Below are 22,291 nucleotides of genomic sequence, written 5' to 3' on the forward strand. Positions count from 1 at the left end.
TCCTCAGTTGCCAGCCTCTAAGTGTGCAGCTGTGCAGCCCCCAACAGCAGGCTCTGCTCCCACTGGCCTCTCCAAGCGAGCTGGACAACAGAGAGGGCCTAAACTGTCAGTCCTCCTGGGCCCCGGGAGCAGAGGCCAGGTCCTTGGGGGAAAGCGGGCTTTCCCAGCTGGTCTGCAGAAGCCCAGCCCTCCTGCCTGGCCGCAGATCGTTCCCAGCCTTGCCTGAAGCTCGAGGAGCCGAGGCTGCTCTCCTCCCAGGGCAGATTCCTTTCAGGTTAACGCTCTATTCCCCTTTCAACCTGGTGTTAGAAGTCACTTTCCCCAAGGCCGCCCATAAGTGTTCCCACTGCAACCCGTGCCAGCCAGCACATCAGAACGCTCTCTGAGAGGCCTGGGACCGCGCCTGTCCTGTTGGCCGTCGTGTCCCCAGAGCCCAACACATCCAAGTGGAATGAATGAACTGCGCCTGGCCTCATTCACGTCCGATTTTCTGGGCCCTCCCTGCCCACGCCGCTGCGGAGATTGGGAAGGATCCGCGGAGGGGGTGGTGTGGCGACCTCCTGGGCGTCCCCGGAGAGCTAGCAGGAGAAGGGGGGGTGCGCCCCAACGCGGGGCGCGCGCCTGTCGGTGCTGGGCGGGAGGTGGCGCCGGGCTCTGAGTGGCGGCTCCGAGTCCACCCCTGGCGCGCCGGTGCGGGCGGGAGGCGGGGAGCGTAGGGGCGGCGGCGGCGCAGCGGTAGCGAGCATGTGCTACGCAGCCCAGTAACCAGGGACGACCGCGGCTACCGAGCGCCGGCGGCTGCGGCGCCCAGCCCCGCGCAACTCCACGCCGTGGCCGCCTGCACCTCCAAAGGCCTGGCCCTCGCCGCCAGGTCCCCGAGGCCCCTTGAGCCGCCAGCCGCGGTCGCGAGGCGTGCCGGAGCCCCGCGCACGGGACGCGCGGGCACGGCCAGACAAAGGCGCGGCCCCGGCCCGGCCCAGCCCGGCCTGCGGGCCTCCGCGAGCCCCAGCCGCTCCCGCTGGGCGCCCCGAGCGGGTCCGGCCCGGGGAGCGGGGGCCGCGGCCGCCGAGCATGGGGAAATCCAACAGCAAGTTGAAGCCTGAAGTTGTGGAGGAGCTGACCAGAAAAACCTACTGTGAGTGCGCCCCCATCCCGGCTCCCCGGCTCCCCATCCCGCCGCGACCTTCCCTCCGCCCTTCCCGGCCGCGCCCCTGCCCCGCACCTGGGCCATTGTTCTACCCGCGCCCCCGCCCCCGGCCCTGGCAGGATGTCGCCTGTCAGCGTGCGCCCGGGACCACCCCAGGGCCTCAGGGCACCCCCAGCCCACCCACTGTCCCCCTCCGGTCCGAAGGGCTTATGCTGTGCCGGGGCGGGGGTCGGTGGTCCCAGGAGGGGGCGCCCGGGCGTAGTGTGGCTCTCCTGCTTGGAGCGGGGTGGGCGGGTGAGTGATTCATGCCTAACGATGCTGATGCTGCTGCGGCTCCTGCGGCTGCGAGGTTGTCCTGTCGCCCCCTCCCTGGCAAGTGTGACTGTGTGTTGAGAGGGAGAGGGGTGGCGGGTCTGGGAGACCGCCCAGGCGGTGACAGCAAGGGACCAAGGGCTCTGGGTGCCCTCGTCGCGCACTGTTAGGTTGTATCCTCGTTCTCATCTATTCTTTGCTCCTGTCTCCTCGCCGCACCGGGAAATGGGTTTATGCAGCTTGAGCCTATCTGTCCCGCTCCTCGGGCCTCTAGATCAGACCCAGGTGTGGCTCTCCGCTTGCCCAACTTCACAGCCCTGCCCCTGCACCTTCCGTGTCTCCACACCAGGTGTCCCCTCCTGAGCAACCTCTCCAGGGCTGGCTCTGGAAGTAGGTCCCGGGCAGCTTTGGCTGAGCCCTCTCTGCACCACCCAGAAAGACAAGCCGCTGGGTGTAGATGGAGGCTCTGGTGCAGTGAATGGCCTCTGCTCTCCCCTGTCCCCCCCCCCCCATATCCGTCTTCTGAGCACGTTTGCAGGTCTTGGCCAACCCAGCGCCTTAGCTCCATGCTCCTCACTCTCCGTAGACTATAGAACAAAGGGGGCTTTTCCGACTGGACTCTCCGGGCCCCTGTCCTGAGGAATTGGGCATCAGGGAGGTCACATCCAGGAACTGCTCCTGGAGAGGTGCCCTTCCCAGCCCAGGCCATCCACTCTTTCTTTCCAGATTGGCTGGGTAGCCTTTTCTAGCTTGTTGCTGTATCTGAGGTTGAGGGGACCCTCCAAGGTGTGGCCCACAGTCATTAGCAGGTAGGCTGTTGGTGGGACTTCCCCCTCCTCCAGGACCCCAGGGTCTGGGGGCAGGGCAGAGGCTCTACGGACTTCTCCAGGAATGATGGCATGTGTGGTGTGCCAGGCTGTCCCCACGATGGTAAGACCGCAGCCACCAATGAACCGTGTGAAGTCAATGTCCTGCTTACCGACTGTGTCATGCGCCATCAGCTGCGTCCTTAGCACAACCGTACGCCAACAACTCGGCGTGTTCTGGGCACTACAGCTGTTCACAGAGAGGAAGGCGAGACTTGAGAGGTGCGAGGTGGCATTACCTAGGTTGTCACAGTCTCTAGGCAGTCCTGGGAACTGCAGCTTGGTGTGCAGCTATGTCCAGGAGAGACCTCAGGCTTTTGCCAAGAGCCCTCCTGTGCTTCTTTTCCCCACCCTGGCCCATAGAGGATTTGAGAGCACCCCAGGGGCCAGGATCCTTTTCTCCAGCCCCATCTCTGTGGGCTGGCCATCAACTTGGGAAGAATGGGGCCAGTGAAAGTCTGTTAGGCACTGGCCCAGTGGTGCGTGCTGAGCTATTTTTACAAGCCTTTCTGTGATGCAGAGCAGTTTTGGTCAGGGATAGAGGCAGGCTGGGCACTTCTCCTTCATCTAAGGCCTTATTTGGGGTAGGGGGATCCATTTGCCTCTGGCTTGTCTCCCTGTGGAAACCGGCTCCCTCCAGGCAGGCCAACAGCCATCTCTCCCAGTGTGGGTGCTTAATAGGTCTGCAGTTCTTTGTGGAAGTACAGTAACCTCATCAGGTAAAGCAGAGAGTGCTGGAGCCAGAGGCAGGCCTACTTTTACTTCTTCCTCATGAAGTGTGGCAGCCTCTACTCTTTCCTCCAGGGGAATCCTGAGCAGGGGTTCGAGAGATACATCCTAAAGGAAGGATTCCCAAAGATCTGGGCTGAGCTCTGAAAGTGTGAATCAGGAGGCTGGAGAGCTGGCTCAGTGCAAGCATGAGGACCTGAGTTCAGGTCCACAGTCCCCACCCACGGCAGAGCCGGATGCTGTGGCTCATGGCCATAACTCCAGTACCACACAGGCAGACAGAGAGGGATCCTGGGAGCTCACTGGCCAGCCAGTCTAGCCGAAATGGTAAGCTCTGGGTTCATTGAGAGACCCTGGATCAAACAGTAAGGCAGAGGGCTGGAGAATGAGCACTGCTCTTCCCTAAAGACCAGAGTTCAGTTCCCGGCACCCACAACTGCCTGTAATTCTAGCTCAATGTGAGCCAAACTCCTTGGTTTCTATAAGGTCTGCATTCATACACACAACTCTCCACACTCCCTGTACGTAATTAAAAAATTAAAAACAAACAAACAAACAAACAAAAAAAAAAAACAACCAAGGCTTTAAAAGCAAAATAAGGTGGAACCATAGAAGATACTTAACACTGACCTCTGTCCTCTATCTGCATTCAGAAGGGTAGAGTGCACCTTCACACACACACACACATACACACACACACACACACACACACACACACCAACACACGGAACAAGAACAAGAGAGTCATACATCGATTTTGGTTCTTGGTTCTGGGTAGGTCCAGTTGAAGAAGCATAACCTGACTGACGCTGCAGGTCCCGGGCTGGGGACCCAGTGGTCCCGCCTGGGTCTATGCTGGGTACCATCCCGGGTGGTGTGGATCCATGTGAGGGAGAGGGGAGGGAAGGGAGAGAGAGGGTAAGTAGGGAAAGGGCTGAAGGCTCCAGGAGAAGGTTCCAGGAGGACTCCTGGATTGACACCTGACCCCAGCCCCACTCAAGATAGCCATCTTTCAGGCGGAATGCCCTGGAGCTCCCTATGCTCTTCCGATGCAGATGAGATTATCTTTGATTAACTGTGCACAGCTGCCTTTACTGGCACTTCCTCCATCTCTAAGAGCAGCGGAGGGAAGACCCTTTACCTCTGCCCCCACCACAGCCTAGGCTGGACCGACTCACAGACTGGCATGAGCAACAGTGGAGTTCAGGGGGAAAGTGTCTGCCTCGCTCTCTTTTTGCTGATTGGCGAGGGGTAAGCCCTCCCTCTTGTCTAGCAGAACCTTGCTTTCCTCCTCTGCAAAATGGGTATGGTCTTGGTAGTAGGAAGTGATCAGAGGTGTGTTTGTTGGGTAAGTAGCCATGACTATTCCCAAACATGCCGCTATCATTTTGAATGCATTATTCACCCCCCCTTCTACTCCAATGCTGGGATGGCGCCCAGGGCCTCACACACCATAAGCAAGTGCTCTATCAATGAGCTGTGGCCCCAGCCTTGAGCTTCCCCAAGACCCAGCCTTAAATGTCTTTTGTGGGTGGGTTTCATCCCTGCAGATGGCTCTTCTTGCCATCCCAGTAACTCAGGATGGCTTGAGTTCTGGACCGCCCCCCCCCCCAGCCAAGGCCCCAGTAGGGCCTTGCTTTTACACAGCAGCCTGCCACCTCACTCGGTCATGACTGCCATTCACTGAGTGCCCACTCGGCCAGGCACACGGGGGGAGAGGGAAGGAGAGCCCCAGTTCCTGCCTCCGGTGGAAACTGGCCAGGTGGCACACAGACCTCAGAGTATGCCAAGGCAGAGATGCCTTTTTCTTCCTTGTCTCTCCCCATCCCACACTACCGCTGGCGCCTTCCCAGAGACCTCCTGTTCAGGGGGCAGGGGAGGGGAGGCCACTTCTCGTCACTTGGTCGGTTTCAGTTTGGCCTTGACCTTGCCTGCCAACCTTGAGCCTCTTCGCTGGCTTCTGGCACATAGAAGATCAGGGAAGAGAGGGGATAAGTGTGCTCCGTGGTTGTGCAGCAGTGGACATCACTGGGACTTGAGGTGGGGGGATGACACCCTGGTCCCAGGTGGGGACAGGCTGAGAGGTGCAGAGGTTTGCCAGTTGGGCTCTCGGGTTTCCGGTTTGGGGCTTTCCAGGCACCCAGAGTAGTCTGTTATAGGATAAAGAGTGTTCCCTGGTCGTTACCCCCATCGACTCATCTACCAGAGAACAGACTTGGGGGAGACATGCTCTGACATCCATCTTGGAACAAATTCCAGAGCTGGAGTGGCGGCTCCATGGGGATGTGGTGGGTGGACACCTAACGAGGACAGTCCAGCTCTGTGGAGAGCAGGTGAGGCCCCACAGGCTCTGTGGCCTTGGGTAAGTCACATATCTTCTCCGGGCCCCAGTGTGCTGACACCTGTCTTCTAGGCTGCATGGTTCTACAGGAGAAGACAGAGTTTTGAGGGCCAGAGAGGGCATGAGGCCTCAGGGAAGCAGAGGCCCTGAGTAGGATTAGGGCTCCCTAGATCCTGGGAGGCTCTAGCCTCCCGCTATGGTGGGGAGGAGACCTTCTCTCGTTCTCTGGAAAACAAGCTTCGTGTCGAACCCTGGAGTTGAGGAGGATTCGGGCTACGTGAAGGAGATAATCTGGAGCCTGTTGTTCGGGCTCTCCTGGCAGTCTGTAGTCACAGTTCACCTCAGGCTGCAGGTGTGTACATCTGACTGGCAGCGTAGGGCTTGGATCCTGAAGCCAGGGTTCTTCCCTGACCTTGCCTCTCAGGGCCCTCTGTGGAATATGACTGGCTCCTCCTGTCCCCTCCCCAGAGAGTTCTCTGCAGGTCCTTGTCCTGGCAGCCCACACCACCTCAGTATTGAGCCTCATTTGCTTCAGGATGAGGTCTGAGGCTTCGGGGACACTGGAGGTGACTGGGCCTGACCACAGTCACCCTCAGAAGGAACTTGGATATTTTCCAAGATGGGTGGAGAGCTGTGGAAAGGTGACAGAGTTGGGGGACACTGTGAGGTTAAGTTTGGAAAGAGCATTCTTTGTGATAGCATAACAAATGAAGGAGGCAATAATGAGGACTGAGGAAGATCGTGGCAGTGAATTAGGATGTTACTGGGGATGGCCAGAGAGAGTCCAGAGATATTTCAGAAGGACTCCACAGATGGTCTTCACCATCCTGTGCCTTTGAGGTTGTCTGCTTTTAGTTTCTAACTGATTTTTTGTTAGTTTTATTATTTACATTATTATCTATTTTGTATGCCTTTGTGTAGTGTGTACGTGTGTGTGTGTGTGTGTGTGTGTGTGTGTGTGTGTGTGTGTGTGTGTGTTTAGGTCAGAGGACAAACTGTGGGAGTCAGTTCTCTCCTTCCCTCATGTGGGTTCTAGGATTGAACGCTGGTCTCCAGGCTTAGGGGCGCCTTTATCCACCTAGCTTTCTCATTGGCTTTTTTGTTTGTTTGTTGGTTGTTTGGTTGTTTGGTTGGTTTTTAATGTTTTGACATATGCATGCAACATGCTTCTATTTCATCCTCTGTTCCTAGACAGCGAGATTGCTTCTCCCCACATTATAGAACTACGATAACTTTATACATGGGCTTTATACATGGACTGGGGATGTGGCTCAGCTGATGGAGTCCTTGCCTAGTGGACCTGCATGAATACATGCGTGCATGCATGCGCTCGTGTACACACACACACACACACACACACACACACACACATGCACACACGCATGCACACATGCATGCATGCATGCAAGCACCTTCAACTACATGGTCCCAAGAGTCCTCCAGATCAAAGATTTTTCAATTCTACTTAATGGTAATGGAGGAGATGAACTTGCGACCAAACTTTCTTTGTTCTTCCCTGTGAGATCAGCAGCAGTGGAGTCAGACGGTGGCACCCAGTGCTGGTGAGAATGCAGGCCGGGGCTGGAGAGATAGCTTAGTGGTTAAGAGAATGCAGCTCAGTGGCCTGTGCTCCCCCACAGTTGCTGAAAAGGTGGTTCAGTGCCCTTCTGGAAAGGAAGTCAGCCAGTTTGAACCAAAAGCCTTCCAAGCCAGGTGTGGTAGAACATGCTGTAATTCCAGAACTCCAGAGATGGAAGGAGGAGCGCTGGACTCCAAAGTCAGCCCAGAAGACACAAGGAGAACTTGCTCAAGAGGGGTAGGGTGGGGGAGTGGGGAGGAGCCTTTAAAATGATACCATGGCAACGAGGTACACACCTGTAATACCAGGACCCAGGAGGCAGAGGCAGACAGATCTCTGTGAGTTCGAGGCCAGCCTGGTCTACAGAGTGAGTGCTAGGGCAGCCAGGGCTAAAACAGAAAAACCCTGTTTTGAAAAACAAAAACAAGCAACCAACCAAAACAAATAGCCTTTGTATGCCATGGCTTTAACTCCATAATCCCACCATGGGTTATTTATCTTTAAGGAGAGACATGTATAAAAATCTATCCATCCATCCATCCATCCTTCCTTCCTTCCATTCATCATTTGTGTGTGTGTGTGTGTGTGTGTGTGTGTGTGTTGAGACAGGATTTCTCTGTATAGCCCTGGCTATCCTGAAACTTACTCTGTGGACCAGGCTGGACTCAGATTCACCATGTGGCTGAATAGGGCCTTGAATTTGTAATCCTCTTGCCTCATTTCCCAAATGCTGCAATCACAGGGACTCACCGCCACCCTGTTCACGTAGTGCTGTGGATGGAACCCAGGGTTTTGTGTATGCTAAGAAAGTACGATACCAACTGAGTTATAGACACAGCCCTTAACACCTGATTTTTTCAGGACCTCTCCTGAGACTGCACAACAAGCATGAGGGGCCGATGGCCCTCGACTCGTTACAGGGTTCCTTCTAGTTTGCCATAGTGTGTTAGGATTTCAGTGAGCGTGTCCTTGTTCCTTCACTGAAGACTTTTGCTGTGATGTGCCTTGTTCTAAGTAGTTCTACCAAGGAAAAACCCAGTGTCAATTGAAAGGCGCATTCTGTGTCTGTCATTGGAGGTTTGATTGTTACGTGTATGTGTGCCTGTGAGTTTATGTGCAGCATGTGCATGCAGGTATCTGCAGTGGCCAGAAGAGGGCGTTGAATCCCTCGGAACAGAAGCTACAGGCAGTGTGAGCCCCCTGTCATGGATACTGGGAAACAAGCGCAGGTCTTCGTCAAGAGCAGTAAGTGCTCTTAACCGCTGAGCCCTGTTCTGGGTTCTTGACGTCTCAGTGTCCTCCTCTGGGAGTTGAGATAATAAAACCCACTATCAGTAACCCAGGGTTGGTGGGGTTGGAAGTGTAACGTTGAATGCATCAGCTCCCCTCAGCCCTGCCCCCTTTGTTCACCAAGGGCAATGGCTAGAATCTGTAGTAGCAGTGAGGGACCCGTATCATGCATGATCCCTGTGGCCCAGGACTACGCTTGCTGCTCAGGAGCTTTCATCATTAACTCCTCCAGCTCTGTGCGGTCCATCTTTCACAGATAAAGACAAGGAAGCTTGGGGGTAGGGTAGGGACACAGCAGGAGCTGGCTTGTGGCAATAGTTTGGCAAGGTTTGAGCCTGGTCCCATCCGACCCTGGTCTGAGTATTTGATACCCAGTCGGTGCTGGTGGGAGGCACTGAGAAGACTCTCTGGGGGTGTGTGGGGTCCTTGTGAGCATGCGTGTGGGCCATTGCGGATGGGCAGGCGCTGAAGGTCACATGTGCAAGCTCTGGCTCATGTGTGCGTGTTCTGAGTGTTACATGGTGGTGGCAATGTGTCAGGAGTGGGTGAGCCATCTCAGTCTGCGCGTGAATACGCGTCGTGTCTGGGTTGGAGGAGTGGCTCTGTGCAGGTTGTAAGTGGAGGGCAGGGTTGGCTGGAGGGGGAGGTCTCAGCTAGGCCAGAGGCCATCCCAGACAGTGGCTCTGGGACTGGGGAGCTCGGCTGCTGCTTCTCAACCTCTCTCTTGCCCTTTTCATGGTTGTCATGAGAGGCCAGCTGCTGGTGGGCACGAGGGAGTTCCATGGGGATGAATGGCAATGGGGACTAGTGCGTCACGTGGGTCAGAGTACAGGTGTCACATATAATAGTGCCCCCCATAGCTGAGAGTGGGGACTGGTGCCTGCTTTACAGAAAAGGGTTGAAGCTCGGGCAGGCTCAGGGGCATACCAAGGTCTTTTAGCCATTTGGCAGCAGTCTTGGGCTCAGGCTAATCTCATCCCTGTGTGTCCAAGGCCGTACCCTTTCTGTCATGAGCGTGCTCTCCTATGATCTGCGAGCACAGGGTGGTGAGCGCCCATCCCTGGAGAGTCAGATGGTGGCCAAGTGTCCTGGCTTTGTGGGATGAGGGTGAGGCCAGGCAGAGTAGGATGTCTTGCCTTCTGTGGACACTTGGACAACTCCTGCCTTGGCTTTCTGCAGTAAGGAGGCAGAGGTGAGGCTCCGTGGGTGATCACACTGGAAGCACTGGGGTGAGGGTGGTCAGGGGTGCCCAGTGGACTGCTGGTCCCAGTCCCCAGCCCTCAGGGCTCTTGCAGCCTCCATGTATCCAAGGGAGGCAGCTGAAGATAATGTGCCCGGCTCTGGGAGCTCAGGGGCTCCCCATTTTATAGTATCTGCGCCACCCTTGTATGTGTGTGCACTTGCGTGTGCTTGCTGTGGGTGTGTGGGTGTGAAGAACAGAGGTCATGCTTTCCAGCTTATCTTTTGAGTCAGGGTCTCTCACTGAACTGGGAGCTCGCTGATTGGCTAGACTAGCTAGATCTGTGAGCCACAGTTGTGAGAGATTTGCCGTGCCTGGCTTTCACATAGGTGCTGCTGGCTCTTGGGTCCTCTACCTGGAACTTTACTGAACCATCTCCCCAGACCCCTCTTCCTGCTTTTATGGCAGGCTGGGGCTGGGGGATGAGATGTCCAGGAGCGAGGTGGGGCCTGGCGTGCCCTTGACTGATGCCCTGCCCAGTGCTTGGCACAGCCTCGCTGCTTTAGGATGTGTCTTTAAATAGAGGAGGAGACCCAGACCTCATGGATTTGATGTGGATTTGGGGACACAGTGACAGAGTCCCCAAGACAGCTCTTTGAGGCTTAGACCAAAGAGCTTTTGGTAGCTGTGCAACACAGCACACGGTTATGACGGGGCAGGTAGACAGACGTGGCTTCCTTTGACCCCATTTCCAGACTGCTCCTTCTGGGCCCTTTTCTATGCTCCTACTTGCCTGGCCTGCACTGCTAGCCAGTGGTCCCTGGGAATTGCCAGGGGCCCTGTGTCCAGACAGGGCCTGTCTCTGGGTGTCTGTCTTAGAAGGTCTCCGCCTTCCTGTCTGTCCTTTTGGTGTGATGTCATATATCTGAGCTCTGGGGAGATCAATTATTCACCTTGGGGGAGACACTTCTGGCCTGAGGAGCACAGGTTGGGGGCCTGGGAGAGGGTTCGGGCTGGCTCTGACATGCATGGCTTCCCAAGGTAGCCCAGGAAGCTGGTGGACTCGGAGCCCCTGTTCTGGAATCCTCCGAGTGAAGGAATGTGCATCTGAGGAATGTTTAACCTGGGCAGAAATAGCACATTTTGCTTTCTTTATTTCGGGCTCCAGTTTTCAGCATAGGGTGCTGCTTTTTCATTCTAGCTTGGGGCCACAGCTCTGGCCTTTTGGGGACAGACTTTGGCCTCTTTTTTCCAGTTTTCTATTATTATTATTATTATTTCAACCAAGAACTTGCTGTGGGAACCAGAAAGCAGTTCTGAGTTGGAAGCATGCACACACACACACACACACAGCGTCTCAGCTTGCTCTTCTGTGCCAGTGGGGGAGGGAGGGACACTGAGCCATGAGGCCTGTCTGCTGCTCTCTGCGGTGAAGAACTGCAGCTCAGGGATTCCCTTCCCCCAAGGCTTGCTTCAAATCCTCCCCACTACCAGGATGTCAGCTCAGCCCTTTCCTGCTCAAACCAGGAGCTATCTGTAAAATGGGCAAAGCAGGGAACCTGCCTGAGGGTTTGATGGAACAGGTAAGCGTGAAGATGCTGGGGAGGGGCCTGTCACTCTCTCCCAGAGAGAGTCACACCCCTTGCAGGCTTGCTACAGCGTGGGTGGGTGAACTTTGAACTGTGCTTCCGATGCTCAGAGGGGCCGAACACATGCGTGCCACCTCCCTTGACTCATCCATGCTACCTGGATGGCACTGGAGCCCAGTGGCCATACCTGCCAGTGTCTGTCTTGGATGGGGTAGTGACAGAGCATCCCCTCCATTCAGCTGTGAGCTGTGAGCCCGAAGCTGGAGCTCTTTGTGGGACCCACTGTTCTGGTTTGCTCTTCCCATCCCCCGCCCCAGGACCCAAACACTTTTGTCAAGATGAATAGAAAAGCTAAGACAGAAGTAAACAGCCAGTGGATGGTCCAGGCTTCTAACCCATCCTGAGCCTGCTTCCCCACCTGACACTACACTCCATCCTTCCTCCTGGGACTCCCTCTGGGTCTGGGGGCTTCAGTGAACTTAGGTGGACAGGCTGGGTCTGAGGTGACAGCCCGCCACCCATCCCTCCTTCCCGCCCTCCTGCACCTGCCTCTTGGTAGGAACCAAAGCTTCTCTTTGGAGCAGAAGATGGGGCTATTTTTGGCACTGTGGGGGGAGGCGAATGCTTTCCTTCTGTTCAAAAATACATGGTGTGCGCTGTGCAAACAGGAGCTGGGCCTGCTCAGAGCCTGTGCTCCTGGGCACTGGACCTCTTGCCATGGTCCCCGACCCCTCTGGGGCTCTGTATCTACGCAGCCAACCTGGCAGGGTCACTATTGTCTTCTTGATGCTTGTCATGGGGCCCTTGCTGGGCTCAAGAGGAACATGATCCTAATTAAAACTAGCAGCAGCCATCAAAATGTAGAGGTTCCTGCCTTAGGGGCTCTGCCTGTTTCCCTGGATTGGAGGAGCTAAGGGTGGCCCTGACAGTGCCCTAGGGCATTCTGGGAAGGATGCCCTGCAGCTCTGGGAGGAAGGCAGGGGACCCTGAGCCCATGGTGAGGCCCAGCTGGCTGAGGGGTTCCTCTGGCTGCTTCTTTAGTTCTCATTTACTGGCTGAGAAGGTGGCCATAGAGTATCTGCCTCAGTTTACCCTGTGGTGCCTACACGAGGTGGCATGGGCAGTTAGTTCTCTGGCCTACGTGGCATTCGTAGTGTGGTGGAGAAACAGAAGTGAAGCCAGTTTAAGTGTCAAGACAAGCTGTTGATACACTGGGGACATAACTGGCCTAGGCACGTCTGGGAGGGCTTAGGTGGTTTTCTCAGTTTAGCTTGTGTCTTGTATATTCCTTTGCTGATGTGGGTAGTCCTGATGGAGGGAGGAGCAGGAGGCAGGGTAGAGGAGATTTGGGTCAGAAATTTTGCCTGACAACAGCTTTTGGTATGAAAGCATCGGGACAGGGCTACACTGAGGACCTATGCCCAGGAAGGGATTTGGGAGGTGGACAGTGGTGGCAGGAATTCGGTGCTGGGCCCATCAAGTGTGCCAAGCTGGACAGGTGAGGAGGTGAGTCACCAGGTCAGAGACTGGTCCAGGTACGCGTGCATGCAAGTGTGCGTGTGCATGTGTGCGTGTGTGTGTGTGTGTGTGTGTGTGTGTGTGTGTGTGTATACACATATGGAAGCCACAGGTGCAGGCTGGGTGTTTTCTCAGTTGCTCTCTACTTTTTATTTTTTATTTATTTATTTATTTTTTGAGACACATCTTTCATTGAGCCTGGAGCTCACCACTTGGCTAGACCAGCCAGTGAGCCCCAAGGGTCCTTGCCTCTTGTCCCCAGTGTTGGGATTATAGGCACGCAACTGTCCACACACTTCCTACTTGGGTGCGGGGCACCTGAAGTCAGGCCCTCAGACTTTGGGCGCAAACATTTTACCAGCTGAGCTATCTCCCCAGCCCTGCTTTTTTCCTTTCTTCCTTCCTTCCCTCCCTCTTGATGGCATCTCATGTGGCCCCAGCTGGCTTCAGACTCCCCGTGTGGCTGAGGATAACCCCGAGCCTCTGATCTCCACACCTCCACCTTCAATGGTGGTGCTACTGCACCTGGTCTGAGAAGTGCTGGGGACCTAATCCAGGACCTTGTGTGTGCTAGGCATGCACTCTCCTAAGCATGCCCCTCCTCCTAAGTTTCAGGTTCTTGTCCACAGAGGGAGGACCGGCTGCGTGTTCCAGGCCATGTCTCCTGAGCTAACCCCCTGAGGGCCCCAAGGAGAGAAGCAGCTTGGGGAGCAGGTTGTAGGTGGCTGGGAATACTCTCTAGGCCTAGGAGATGAAGGTGCCAGCAGGTGCTGTGGTCAAGGTCACAGCCTGACTACCTGTCACTTCGATGGGTGACTGACAGCAGCCACCCTCCTGCCCAGCCAGCTTGGGGTTCTCTCCAGTTCCTCTGCACCAGTGGTGAGTCACTGGGGTGCCTCCTCTTTGGAGGGCAGGTTAGGGCCACGCCCTGTATGCCCCCCCCCTTTAAAGGGCCAGCTCCGGAAGCAGCACTTGAGCACACTGGTTGCCTAGAGCTGTGTGTATTTCAACCCTCCTGGCCAGATGCCAGGGTATTCATGCCCCAGAACTTTCCAGAGTCTCTGCTGGAGCTGGAGCTCAGGGTCTGCACCTGAGTTTCTGGAGCAGGGTCACTGCATTGGGGGTGGGGAGGAGTGGGAGGAGCTGGCTGAAGGCGGGGCTGCCACACTCTCAGGAGGTGTCCCTGCCAGCTCAGCTGGTTGTGCCCTGGGTGGGGGTGTTGCACTCTTCTTTGGGGCATGGGTCTCACTTCACCTCTCTCCTCTGTTCTGCCTTGGAGATCCCTCGCCACCCTCCCCCCACTCCTGTTCTGGGTGTCTTTGCTCCTTGGGCTGTGACATTATCAACCATGACTGATCAGGCATGCCTGAGTTGTGGATGGTGTCCGCATCCCAGGGCCGGGGGGGAGGGGATCCGGAGGGCATGGACTGAAGTGGAAAGGTGGGCTGTGTGACAGGAGAGCAGGGGTGGCACGGCCAGTAGGCCCTGCCACGCTGCCGCTTCTCCTGTGGCTGCTGTGACACCTTTATTCTCAACGGTGACAATTGCTAATGCTTCTGGACACTGGTCACGTTCCCCCCGCCTGGCGGCCACAGCCTCCTATGGCTACGGCTTTGTTCCAGCAGCATGTGGCCACCTGAGGCACCTCTTCTGCTCTGTGAGGTCTGAGCTGGGCGGGCAGCTGCTGCTGAAAGACCTCTTCGTTCTCTTCTGCCTGCCTGAGGACTGCTGTCCGCTTCTGAGTAGTCCTCCATACAGCCTTGACCTGCACCCTTCAGGCCAGGGGGAATCCTGCTGTGCTTACCGCCCCTACTCCCAGCCCCTCCAACTTGCTAGGCAGCTCGATCCTCTGATCCTCTTCCTTCCAAGTGGGGTCACAGGTATGCACCTGTGCACCACAAAACCCAGCCTTACAGGGCTCTGGGCTTGAGCTTGTGGACCCGTGCACACCAGGAGAGCACTCTGCCAAGGGAGCTCTGCCCTCACTTTCATTTTTATCACTCTGATCTTTCCTTTCTTATCACGTGGGTGACTAGACACCTCCATACTTAAGGTCTGTCCTGGTTATATGTGGGGCCTGAGGAACAGGAGCTGTGGTCACTGCTGAACCTCCCAAGCCCTGCTCAAGGCCTGGCCTGCTGCTGATAGATGAAGAACTGAAAACTCCCATGTGACTTAATATCCTCTGTCAGGAAGGCGCCACCACTCCCATTTTGCAGATGAGGAAACAGGCTCAGGGAGGTGAGCTCAGTTGCCCAAAGTCACAAGGTGCACAAAGAATGACGAAGTTTAGTGAGGGGTCTTTCTGTGAAGTCAGTGTGCTGGCTCCGGGCTTCCCAGCATGAGCAACAGCAGATGCAGCCTGGGAGCATTGTGGGGTCCGGCTGTGTGGGGCCTTGGGGAAGGGCTCTCCTTGCAGGAGTTTGCGTGAATCACCTCACATCAGCATCTCTCTGAGGGGGACACAGAAGGTAGCATTCCCCTCGAGAGGATCCCTTCTCTTGGAAGGTTTCCAGTCGGGTAGTAGAGAAGGCTTGGACTGGAGACCAGTTCCTGGCGTCCTCTTTTGTGTTACTCAGGTACGTGTGCATGTGTGTGTGTCTCAAAGAGAAAGAAGGCTGGGGCCATCACAGCAACTACTCTGGCTACTGAATGCCTTCTGCTCGGACATGTGTGCTAAGCACCTACCTCACACCAACCAGTACTGTCCAACTACCAGTCACGGGCCAACACGTGCTGCTTGTTGGAGCTCAGAAGAGCTGGGAAGGATAGGACTGAACATTTAGTAGTGACAGAGCCATTTCTCTTGCTCCGTCCCCAAGGCCATGGTAATTGGCATTTCCATCAGACTGTTTCTCGTGTGTACAACTATGATGGGTTTTAGCTTCCTGTTTCCTGAAAAAACAAAACAAAACAAAAAACCCAAAAGTTGATGTGTCCACTGTTAGATAGTTGGACGTAGTCAAGATTGAACTTGGTCAATCGGTGCAAGCAGATGGGCCAGCGGGGGCTGAGGGACTGTGTCATCTAGTACGAGCAAGACCTGATACTGAGAGTCAGTTTGAGCCAGAGATTTGATACCCAACGAGTGGGAGCAAGCATTCCTGTTCTGAAACCATCACCTTTGAGCAATGACAAGAGACTGCTGTGGAAAATTCCATACCTGACCTCATGGGATGGGTTGCAGCAAAAATTCGGTTGCCCTAAAAATCCTGTACAAAAATCACCCTGGGAGTATATGGAAGGTGCTTGTTGGGTTTTGACTTGGGCTCCCCTAGGGATGCCTCATTATGCATGTGCAAACTATCCCCCAATCCAGAAGAACTTCTAGATCTGTGGAACTTGTTTGTTTTTTGTTTAGTTGGTTTTGTCTTGAGAAAGGGTTTCTTTGTGTAGCCCTGGCTGTCCTGGAACTCACTCTGTAGACCAAGCTAGCCTTGAACTCACAGAAATCTGTCTCCCCAGTGCTGGGATTGAAGGCATGCACAACCAATATGTGGAAATTTGATAAAGGATCCTAAACCTGTGTAAGAGTTGTAATCAACTCCCAGCATGCACTTGGGGGATGTCTGAAGCACTCACCTTCTCCAGCACATCCTGGAGTTATACAGGCCCTGGTTCTGGTCCCACCTCCACTGCAGAAGAGCTTGGCAGGCAGCTTCACCTTTGGCTGGCTCCGTTTCCTCACCTGTGCAGAAGAGAGCATCAGGCTCTTTGCTCCACAGCACTGTGGAACAGATGCGTGCTGGCCCAGCGAGCTGGGAGCATCCCTTGGCTACTGCTTCCTCACCATTGCTGCAACCACAAGGCAGAGTGCAGCTTTCTATGATTTGGCTTCAATGATTTCGGGGGAAAGTTTGGCTTATACAGACATTAAAATCACTATAGTTTGTACTTTTGTTTTCTGAGGTAAAATCTATGAATGATAGGGCAGATAGTAACATTGATAGAAATATTTGAGCCAGAATACAAACTTTGAACCAAAACTTGCCTCAGGAGTGTATGTGTGTGCCCGTGCATGCCACACATACATGTGGTCGGTAATCAGGAGTCTTTCTCAGCCCCTTTCTACCTCAGTTTTTGAGGTCAGTTCTCTCACTGAACCTTGAGCTCTCTGAGTGGCTAGACTGGTTGGCCAGCCTGCTTCAAGGATCCTTCCGTCTCTGCCTCCCCAACATTGGGATTACAAGCACACCCTGTCACACCCGGGATTTTATATGGATCCTGGGGATCTGAGCTCAGGTTCTGACTGAGCCGTCTCACTACGCCCCAAACCTTGCTTTAATGGCTGCTGGGAGTCACAGCTCCTGGGGCACCATCCGCCTCTCTCCTTGGGGAGCACCTCCTTGATGGAGCTCCTGGACTCCTTCAATATGCGGCTCTCCTCCAGGGTGGAGCATTGTCCTTTTGAGTACTGTTATCTCCTTTGCCAGAAGGGAAACTGATGCTCAGAATGGAGACTGAAGTTGATGAATCCAAGAGCAAGAAGGATCCGAGTGCCCTTGGGCAAGGCAAACCTGGCTCTTCCAAGAAGGGCTGTGCCCCATGTGCCCTGCTAGCCAGACCCCAAGCCTTGTCACTCAATGCCTGCCATAGAGCTGGTGCCCAAAAGGTGCTTTCCCCAGCCTGGGGGCTCACAAGCCCTTTCCATGGGTAGGAGCCTGGTCTTAGGTCACAGATCGACTGGGCCTCTGATTTCCTTTGCCCTGCCCCTGATGTGTGATTTTGGTGGCATGCTCTCACCTCTTTAGAAGCTCAGAGTTTTCTTACAATGGGCTGGTGGAGAGTTCTCTCACCACAGGTGCAGCCCCTGGGCTCAGTCAGTGGAAACAGCTGGGGTTCGGGAGGGTCTGAGGGACTAGGATGGAAATGGGATTGAAGCTGGGATCTGAACAGCTCTGAGCAGCCTTACATCTGTGCTCCTCCTAGGGCCTGCTCTTCTCCCTGATGGCAGCTGGACGCTGTCCATTTTGGTGTGTGCTAACACCATGGCCTGGCCCTGCCAGCTGCATCTCCCACCTCCCATCCAGAAGGCAATGAGCGCCCCACAGTTTTTATTCTGACACCGCCACTTGTCACCAGCATAGTAACAGCAGTGTCTCTGTGACCAGCGCTGGGCTGTTTGCCATGTGTATTCTCCCGTTGGCTCGTCAGCAGCCCTATGCTAAGAGGAAGTAAGGCTCAGAGTGGCATGCAGGTACATTGGCTGGGGTCTTATAATGACCAGAAGCCATGCCCCTATCTGCACCAAGGCTGTTGGTGCAAGAGTGTGGGTTCTGGTACTGTGAGCTCAGCAGCCTGTCTTAGAAGTCAGGGCAAAGCTGGTCCAGTCCAGCCATCAGGATCCCTAGAGGCCGAGAGACCTGTATTCACCATTCATTGAGCAAGGCTTTGCATCCATCTACTCTCCACACACGGAAACCAGGCTGCAGGAATGTGAGGGGGAGAGGCTGAGTGGCAGCGGGAGAGGCCAGCTCAGGGGTTGCTCTAGTCTGCTCAGCTTTGTGTACTTAAACATGGGATGAGGTTCACGCTTAAGAGTGAGCTCACTGTGATAATAGAGTACAACCACAGCCTGTGAGTCCTGTCCACGTGGAGCCCAGATGCAGCCTGGGTGAAGGGCCTAGTGTGCGGTCAATCCAAAGAGCAGTCTCCACTGCTGGCCCTAGCATCTCTGTGGGAAGAGTTGGGGGAGGGGGAGAGCTGTCGCACAGAGGGTGCAGTGAGGGGGCGGTAGGCAGGGCCTGTATGTCTTTCCTGTTGACTTGTGGTGTGCCCGGCCCTGAGCCGCCCAGCTGGGCTGGCACAAAGAACACGGGTAGAAATAGTGACTGCCAGCTGGAGGCTGGGTTGTTGCCACCCTATTTCGGGATGGGCCCGAAGAGGACTGATCCAGGAGCCCTGTTCTCTGTGGTGTTGAGAGAGGGCCCCTGGACTCTGGGCGGGGTCAGCATCTGCTGAGGCAGGGTTAGTCTCTGGCCTCTTTAGGGAAAGAGGACTAGGCAGGGCAGGAGCCCTGCTTCTCTCTCGCTGGCAGAGGTGTGGGGTAGTAATCATGGCACCATTGCCGGCTTGGTGCCAGGCGCTCTGCATGTGCTGTCATGTTATCTCTGTCTGCTGAGAGCCAAGGATTCCAAGTGCTGTGGCTTAGAACCAGGCAAGGTCCCACATGCCAGAGCTCTGCCCACCTTCCGGTACCCATGCTGGCCCTCTGCTCTTCTCAGTACTGCATGAAGCTGTTGTTCTGTCCATCCCCTTGGCTGGGAAATGCTCTTCCTGGACCCTGTTTACTTGCCAGGGCTGGTCGTCTTGTGACAGGGATCTAGGGATCTCTGCAGTCTTTCCTGGGATCGGAGGGAAGCAGGGCTAGGAGGGAAGCAGGGCTAGGATTACTCACTGAGTTAGAAGCCTAGGTGGGCTGCCAAGCTCTCCCCCCTCCCCTAAACAAGGGGAGCTGGAGAGCAAGAGCTGGACTTTAACCCTTTTTTGCCCAAGTTGCCTCACTTTCAGGCTGGAAAAATGAAACCCAGAGAGGACAGGGTGACTAGATTCTAGGGAATCTGCCTTGCCATCCCTTCTGGAACTCGCACCTTCTTGAGAGAATGGGGGTGCTGTCATATGGTGGAAGGGGTGCAGACTTAGCTAAGGGCAGCAGAGTAGATCAAATGTGTCTCCTTTCTCTAAGAAGCTTGGCCATGACCACTGTTACACTTTGTTTTCTGTTGTTGTGATAGACACTGTAACCAAACCGAAAGCCCCCCTCCCCCGGGAGGGGGGGAGGAAAGGGTTGATTTCATCTCACAGCTTACAGCCATTGGGCAGGAACTCAAGCAGGGCAGGAAGCTGGAAGCAGGAGGAGCTGATGCAGAGGCAGTGGTGGGGTGCTGCTCACTGCCTTGCTCCTCATGGCTTGCTCACCTTGCTTTCTTATACAACCCAGGACCACCCCACCCAGGCTGAGTGCTTCCACCTCAGTTATCAATCAGGAAAATGTCCTACCGAGTTGCCTCCAGCCCTGATGGTGGCATTTTCTTAACTGAGGTTCCCCCTTCCCCCATGACTCTAGTCTGGTTCTAACCGGGTCAGCCACCTAGAGGAGGGCAGAAGGGAGACCTCCATGCTGAGAGGATAACAAGGAAATGAATTGTCTCTACTGGGTAAGCTGAGCCAGAGTGGAGGTAAGAGAGCGGACAGGCTATCGAGATCTTTGCGCTTTATCCCTGGACCAGAAGACCATGACCATGGCAGGGGGGTTTATAGCTGCCAGGCAGGTCAATAGGAGAGAGAGAAAGAGTGAAGGGCTGAGGCTGGACGAAGGGGGGGCTATGGGCACAGATCGGCCCTAAAGAGCCTGTGTGGGGATTTGGAAAGGCTCCAGCACTTGACCACAGGAAAGCCTGCTGTCCTTCTGGAGGGAGGACTATTTGGTGTCCAAAGGCATCAGGCTTAAGGGACTGTGGGGTGGCTGAAGGCCAGGCTCCAAAAGCCTTATTTTCTCGCTATTTCCTGGTTCTCCCAAGGCCCCCTTGCTAATGCAGTGGGCCTTGGTGAGTAACCCAGAGAGTAGTCCCCGAGTGCGGAGACTGAAGTGGGGTCTGGATTGGTCACGGGAAGGCCAGCAGCGTGCCTTGCATCCTTCCTGCTGCAGCAGGCACCTCCCCTCCGTGGGGGCTGCCGGCTCTGGCGTTCTGTTCCCACCATGTTTAAACTGAGCTTCAATCAGGGGAGGTATTTTGCTTTAGGGAAATGAAAATCAGACTCAACATTTATCCTGGGCTCCTGGGACTGGCTCTGCGTGGAGAGGAGGAGATGCCTGAAGGAGCTTCCGTAGTTGCTGGGGTGGGGGTGGAGGGGAGGAGGCGAGGGGTACTGTGGGCATGTCTACTTGGTCAGGGGCGTAGGAGGGTGTCAGAAGCTCTGAGGGGATAAAGGCTGGCAGTGCCCGGGGGCTGGCTACTTCTCTCCCTCTGCAGTTCGGGGGGGGGGGCAGTTCTCAGCAGCGTCAGCGAGTGGAAGGGGGATGGGTGCCCAGCACCCTCCTTCCTGTTTGCTCTGTGTTCCAGCACCCCCTGACCTGATTCTGAGGAACCCCTTCCCAGGATGTTGCTGGGAGCTCAAATGTGGTATTAGAGGTGAGCACTCTGCGGTTCAGAGAGGTAACCTGAATGCACAGGGGGCCCCAACAGGGTCTAGACCAACATCACGTGTTCACCGAAAACTTTGCTCTCAGTGGTACTTACAGCCCGGCCACAGGAATGAGAAAGGAGATCAGCCAAAGCCAGGTGTGCTCACATTCATACAGTACACACATTAGGAGGGTCTAGCCCCGGTCTGGTAGCTGGGCTGGCTCTGACAACAGGGCCTCTGGGGCTGTGTCCAGATGGGGAGAGGACGTGTCTCTGTTGGGTCCTATTTTTTTCCTGTGATATAGCAGTGAGGTGGAGCTGTGGGTCCTGCGTGACAGATGAGCAGAGTGACACTCAAGATGTAAGCATGTGCTTGGCATGACCTCAGCAGGGAGCCCTGGCCTGACCCCAGGGACTTCTCTCCTGTCCTCCCTACCCTGTCCCCTCTTGGTCAGACCTCTGACTGGCCATGTGTTGGGTTATTCCTGGAAAGATAGATTCCTGTGAAGGGTTGTGGAAGGGTCAAGGGTCAGGAGCTTGCTGGGAGAGTGGCTCTCAACAGGGCTGCTGGCTTAGTTAGGGCTTTATTTCTGTGAAGAGACACCATGACCACAGCAACTCTGATACAGGAAAGCATTTAATTGTGGCTGGCTTACAGTTTCAGAGTATTGCCACGATGGCGGGAAGGATGGGCGCACACAGGCAGACATGGTGCCGGAGAAGGAACCAACAGCTCTACTTCTCCATCCTCAGAAAACAGGAAGAGAGAGACCAGGCTTGAGCATTGGAAACCACTTGCTCCAAACAAGGCTGCACCTATTCCAACAAGGGCACACCTCCTAATAGTGCTAGTCCCTGGGAGCCTACGGAGACCATTTTTATTCAAACCACCACAGCTGTGGAAGATGGATAGGGGCCATTTGGTGACCAAGGCTGAGAGACTAGGACACTCAGGGAGCTTGATAGGTTCATTGACTTGGGGGCCGCCTACGTGGGGTCGGTGGTGCTGCTCAGCTTTGAGCCTCAGCCGGGAACTCTGAGCCTGAGTCCTGAGATCTGAGCCTTGAGCCCTGAGCTCTTAGTTTGAGCTCTGAACACAGCCCTGAGCACGGATCCGTGGAAGGAAGCTGGAGGGAGGCCCTGTTAATTTCACGGTTGGTTGGAGGCTTCATGGGGAGGAGGGGTAAGTAGGGGGATGGGCTGGATCTGGGAGCTGCACCCCGGCAAGCCTGGCAAGCTTCCTTAGTATCCGGTCCCAAGGCTGACGGAGAGGGAAGCTGGACTCCCTAGATTGCTCTTCCCAAGTGCCTGCGGTGATCTGATGCCAGGAGCGTCAGACCCCAGGCTGCGTTGCAGAGGGCACACAGACTGAGGGTGAAGACAGTTATTTCCCTTCGGGTTTTTAGTTTGAGGCTTGTGAGTGTCGCAGTGCAGGGGAGGCTGATGCTCTAGACCCATCCCCTCTGCCCCCACCCCAGCCAGCTGCCCCCGTGGTGTTGCCTCCTTGCTTTTATTACACGGCCTTCACCCCTAAGTGCTTGGGCACGGCTCCCAGCACTTTCCCTCCTGACCTCCCTCCCCCACTGCAACCCTGATCCCCCACCCCAGCCTGAG

At 55.3% G+C, this 22,291-nt stretch overlaps 1 protein-coding gene across 1 annotated transcript in view; it reads left to right on the forward strand.

Moving 5' to 3' along the window:
• The first annotated feature begins 663 nt into the window (after positions 1-663).
• The window catches only part of Ncs1 (neuronal calcium sensor 1), a 48,272-nt gene continuing 26,644 nt past the window's right edge, over positions 664-22,291 (forward strand). The window contains exon 1 of the mRNA XM_021653231.2: positions 664-1,135. Within this exon, the coding sequence (XP_021508906.1) occupies positions 1,072-1,135 (64 nt within the window). The 5' untranslated portion in view covers positions 664-1,071. The remainder of the gene's footprint in view (positions 1,136-22,291) is intronic.

This window comes from Meriones unguiculatus, chromosome 8 (genome assembly GCF_030254825.1).
Source record: "Meriones unguiculatus strain TT.TT164.6M chromosome 8, Bangor_MerUng_6.1, whole genome shotgun sequence".
Classification (NCBI taxonomy): domain Eukaryota; kingdom Metazoa; phylum Chordata; class Mammalia; order Rodentia; family Muridae; genus Meriones; species Meriones unguiculatus.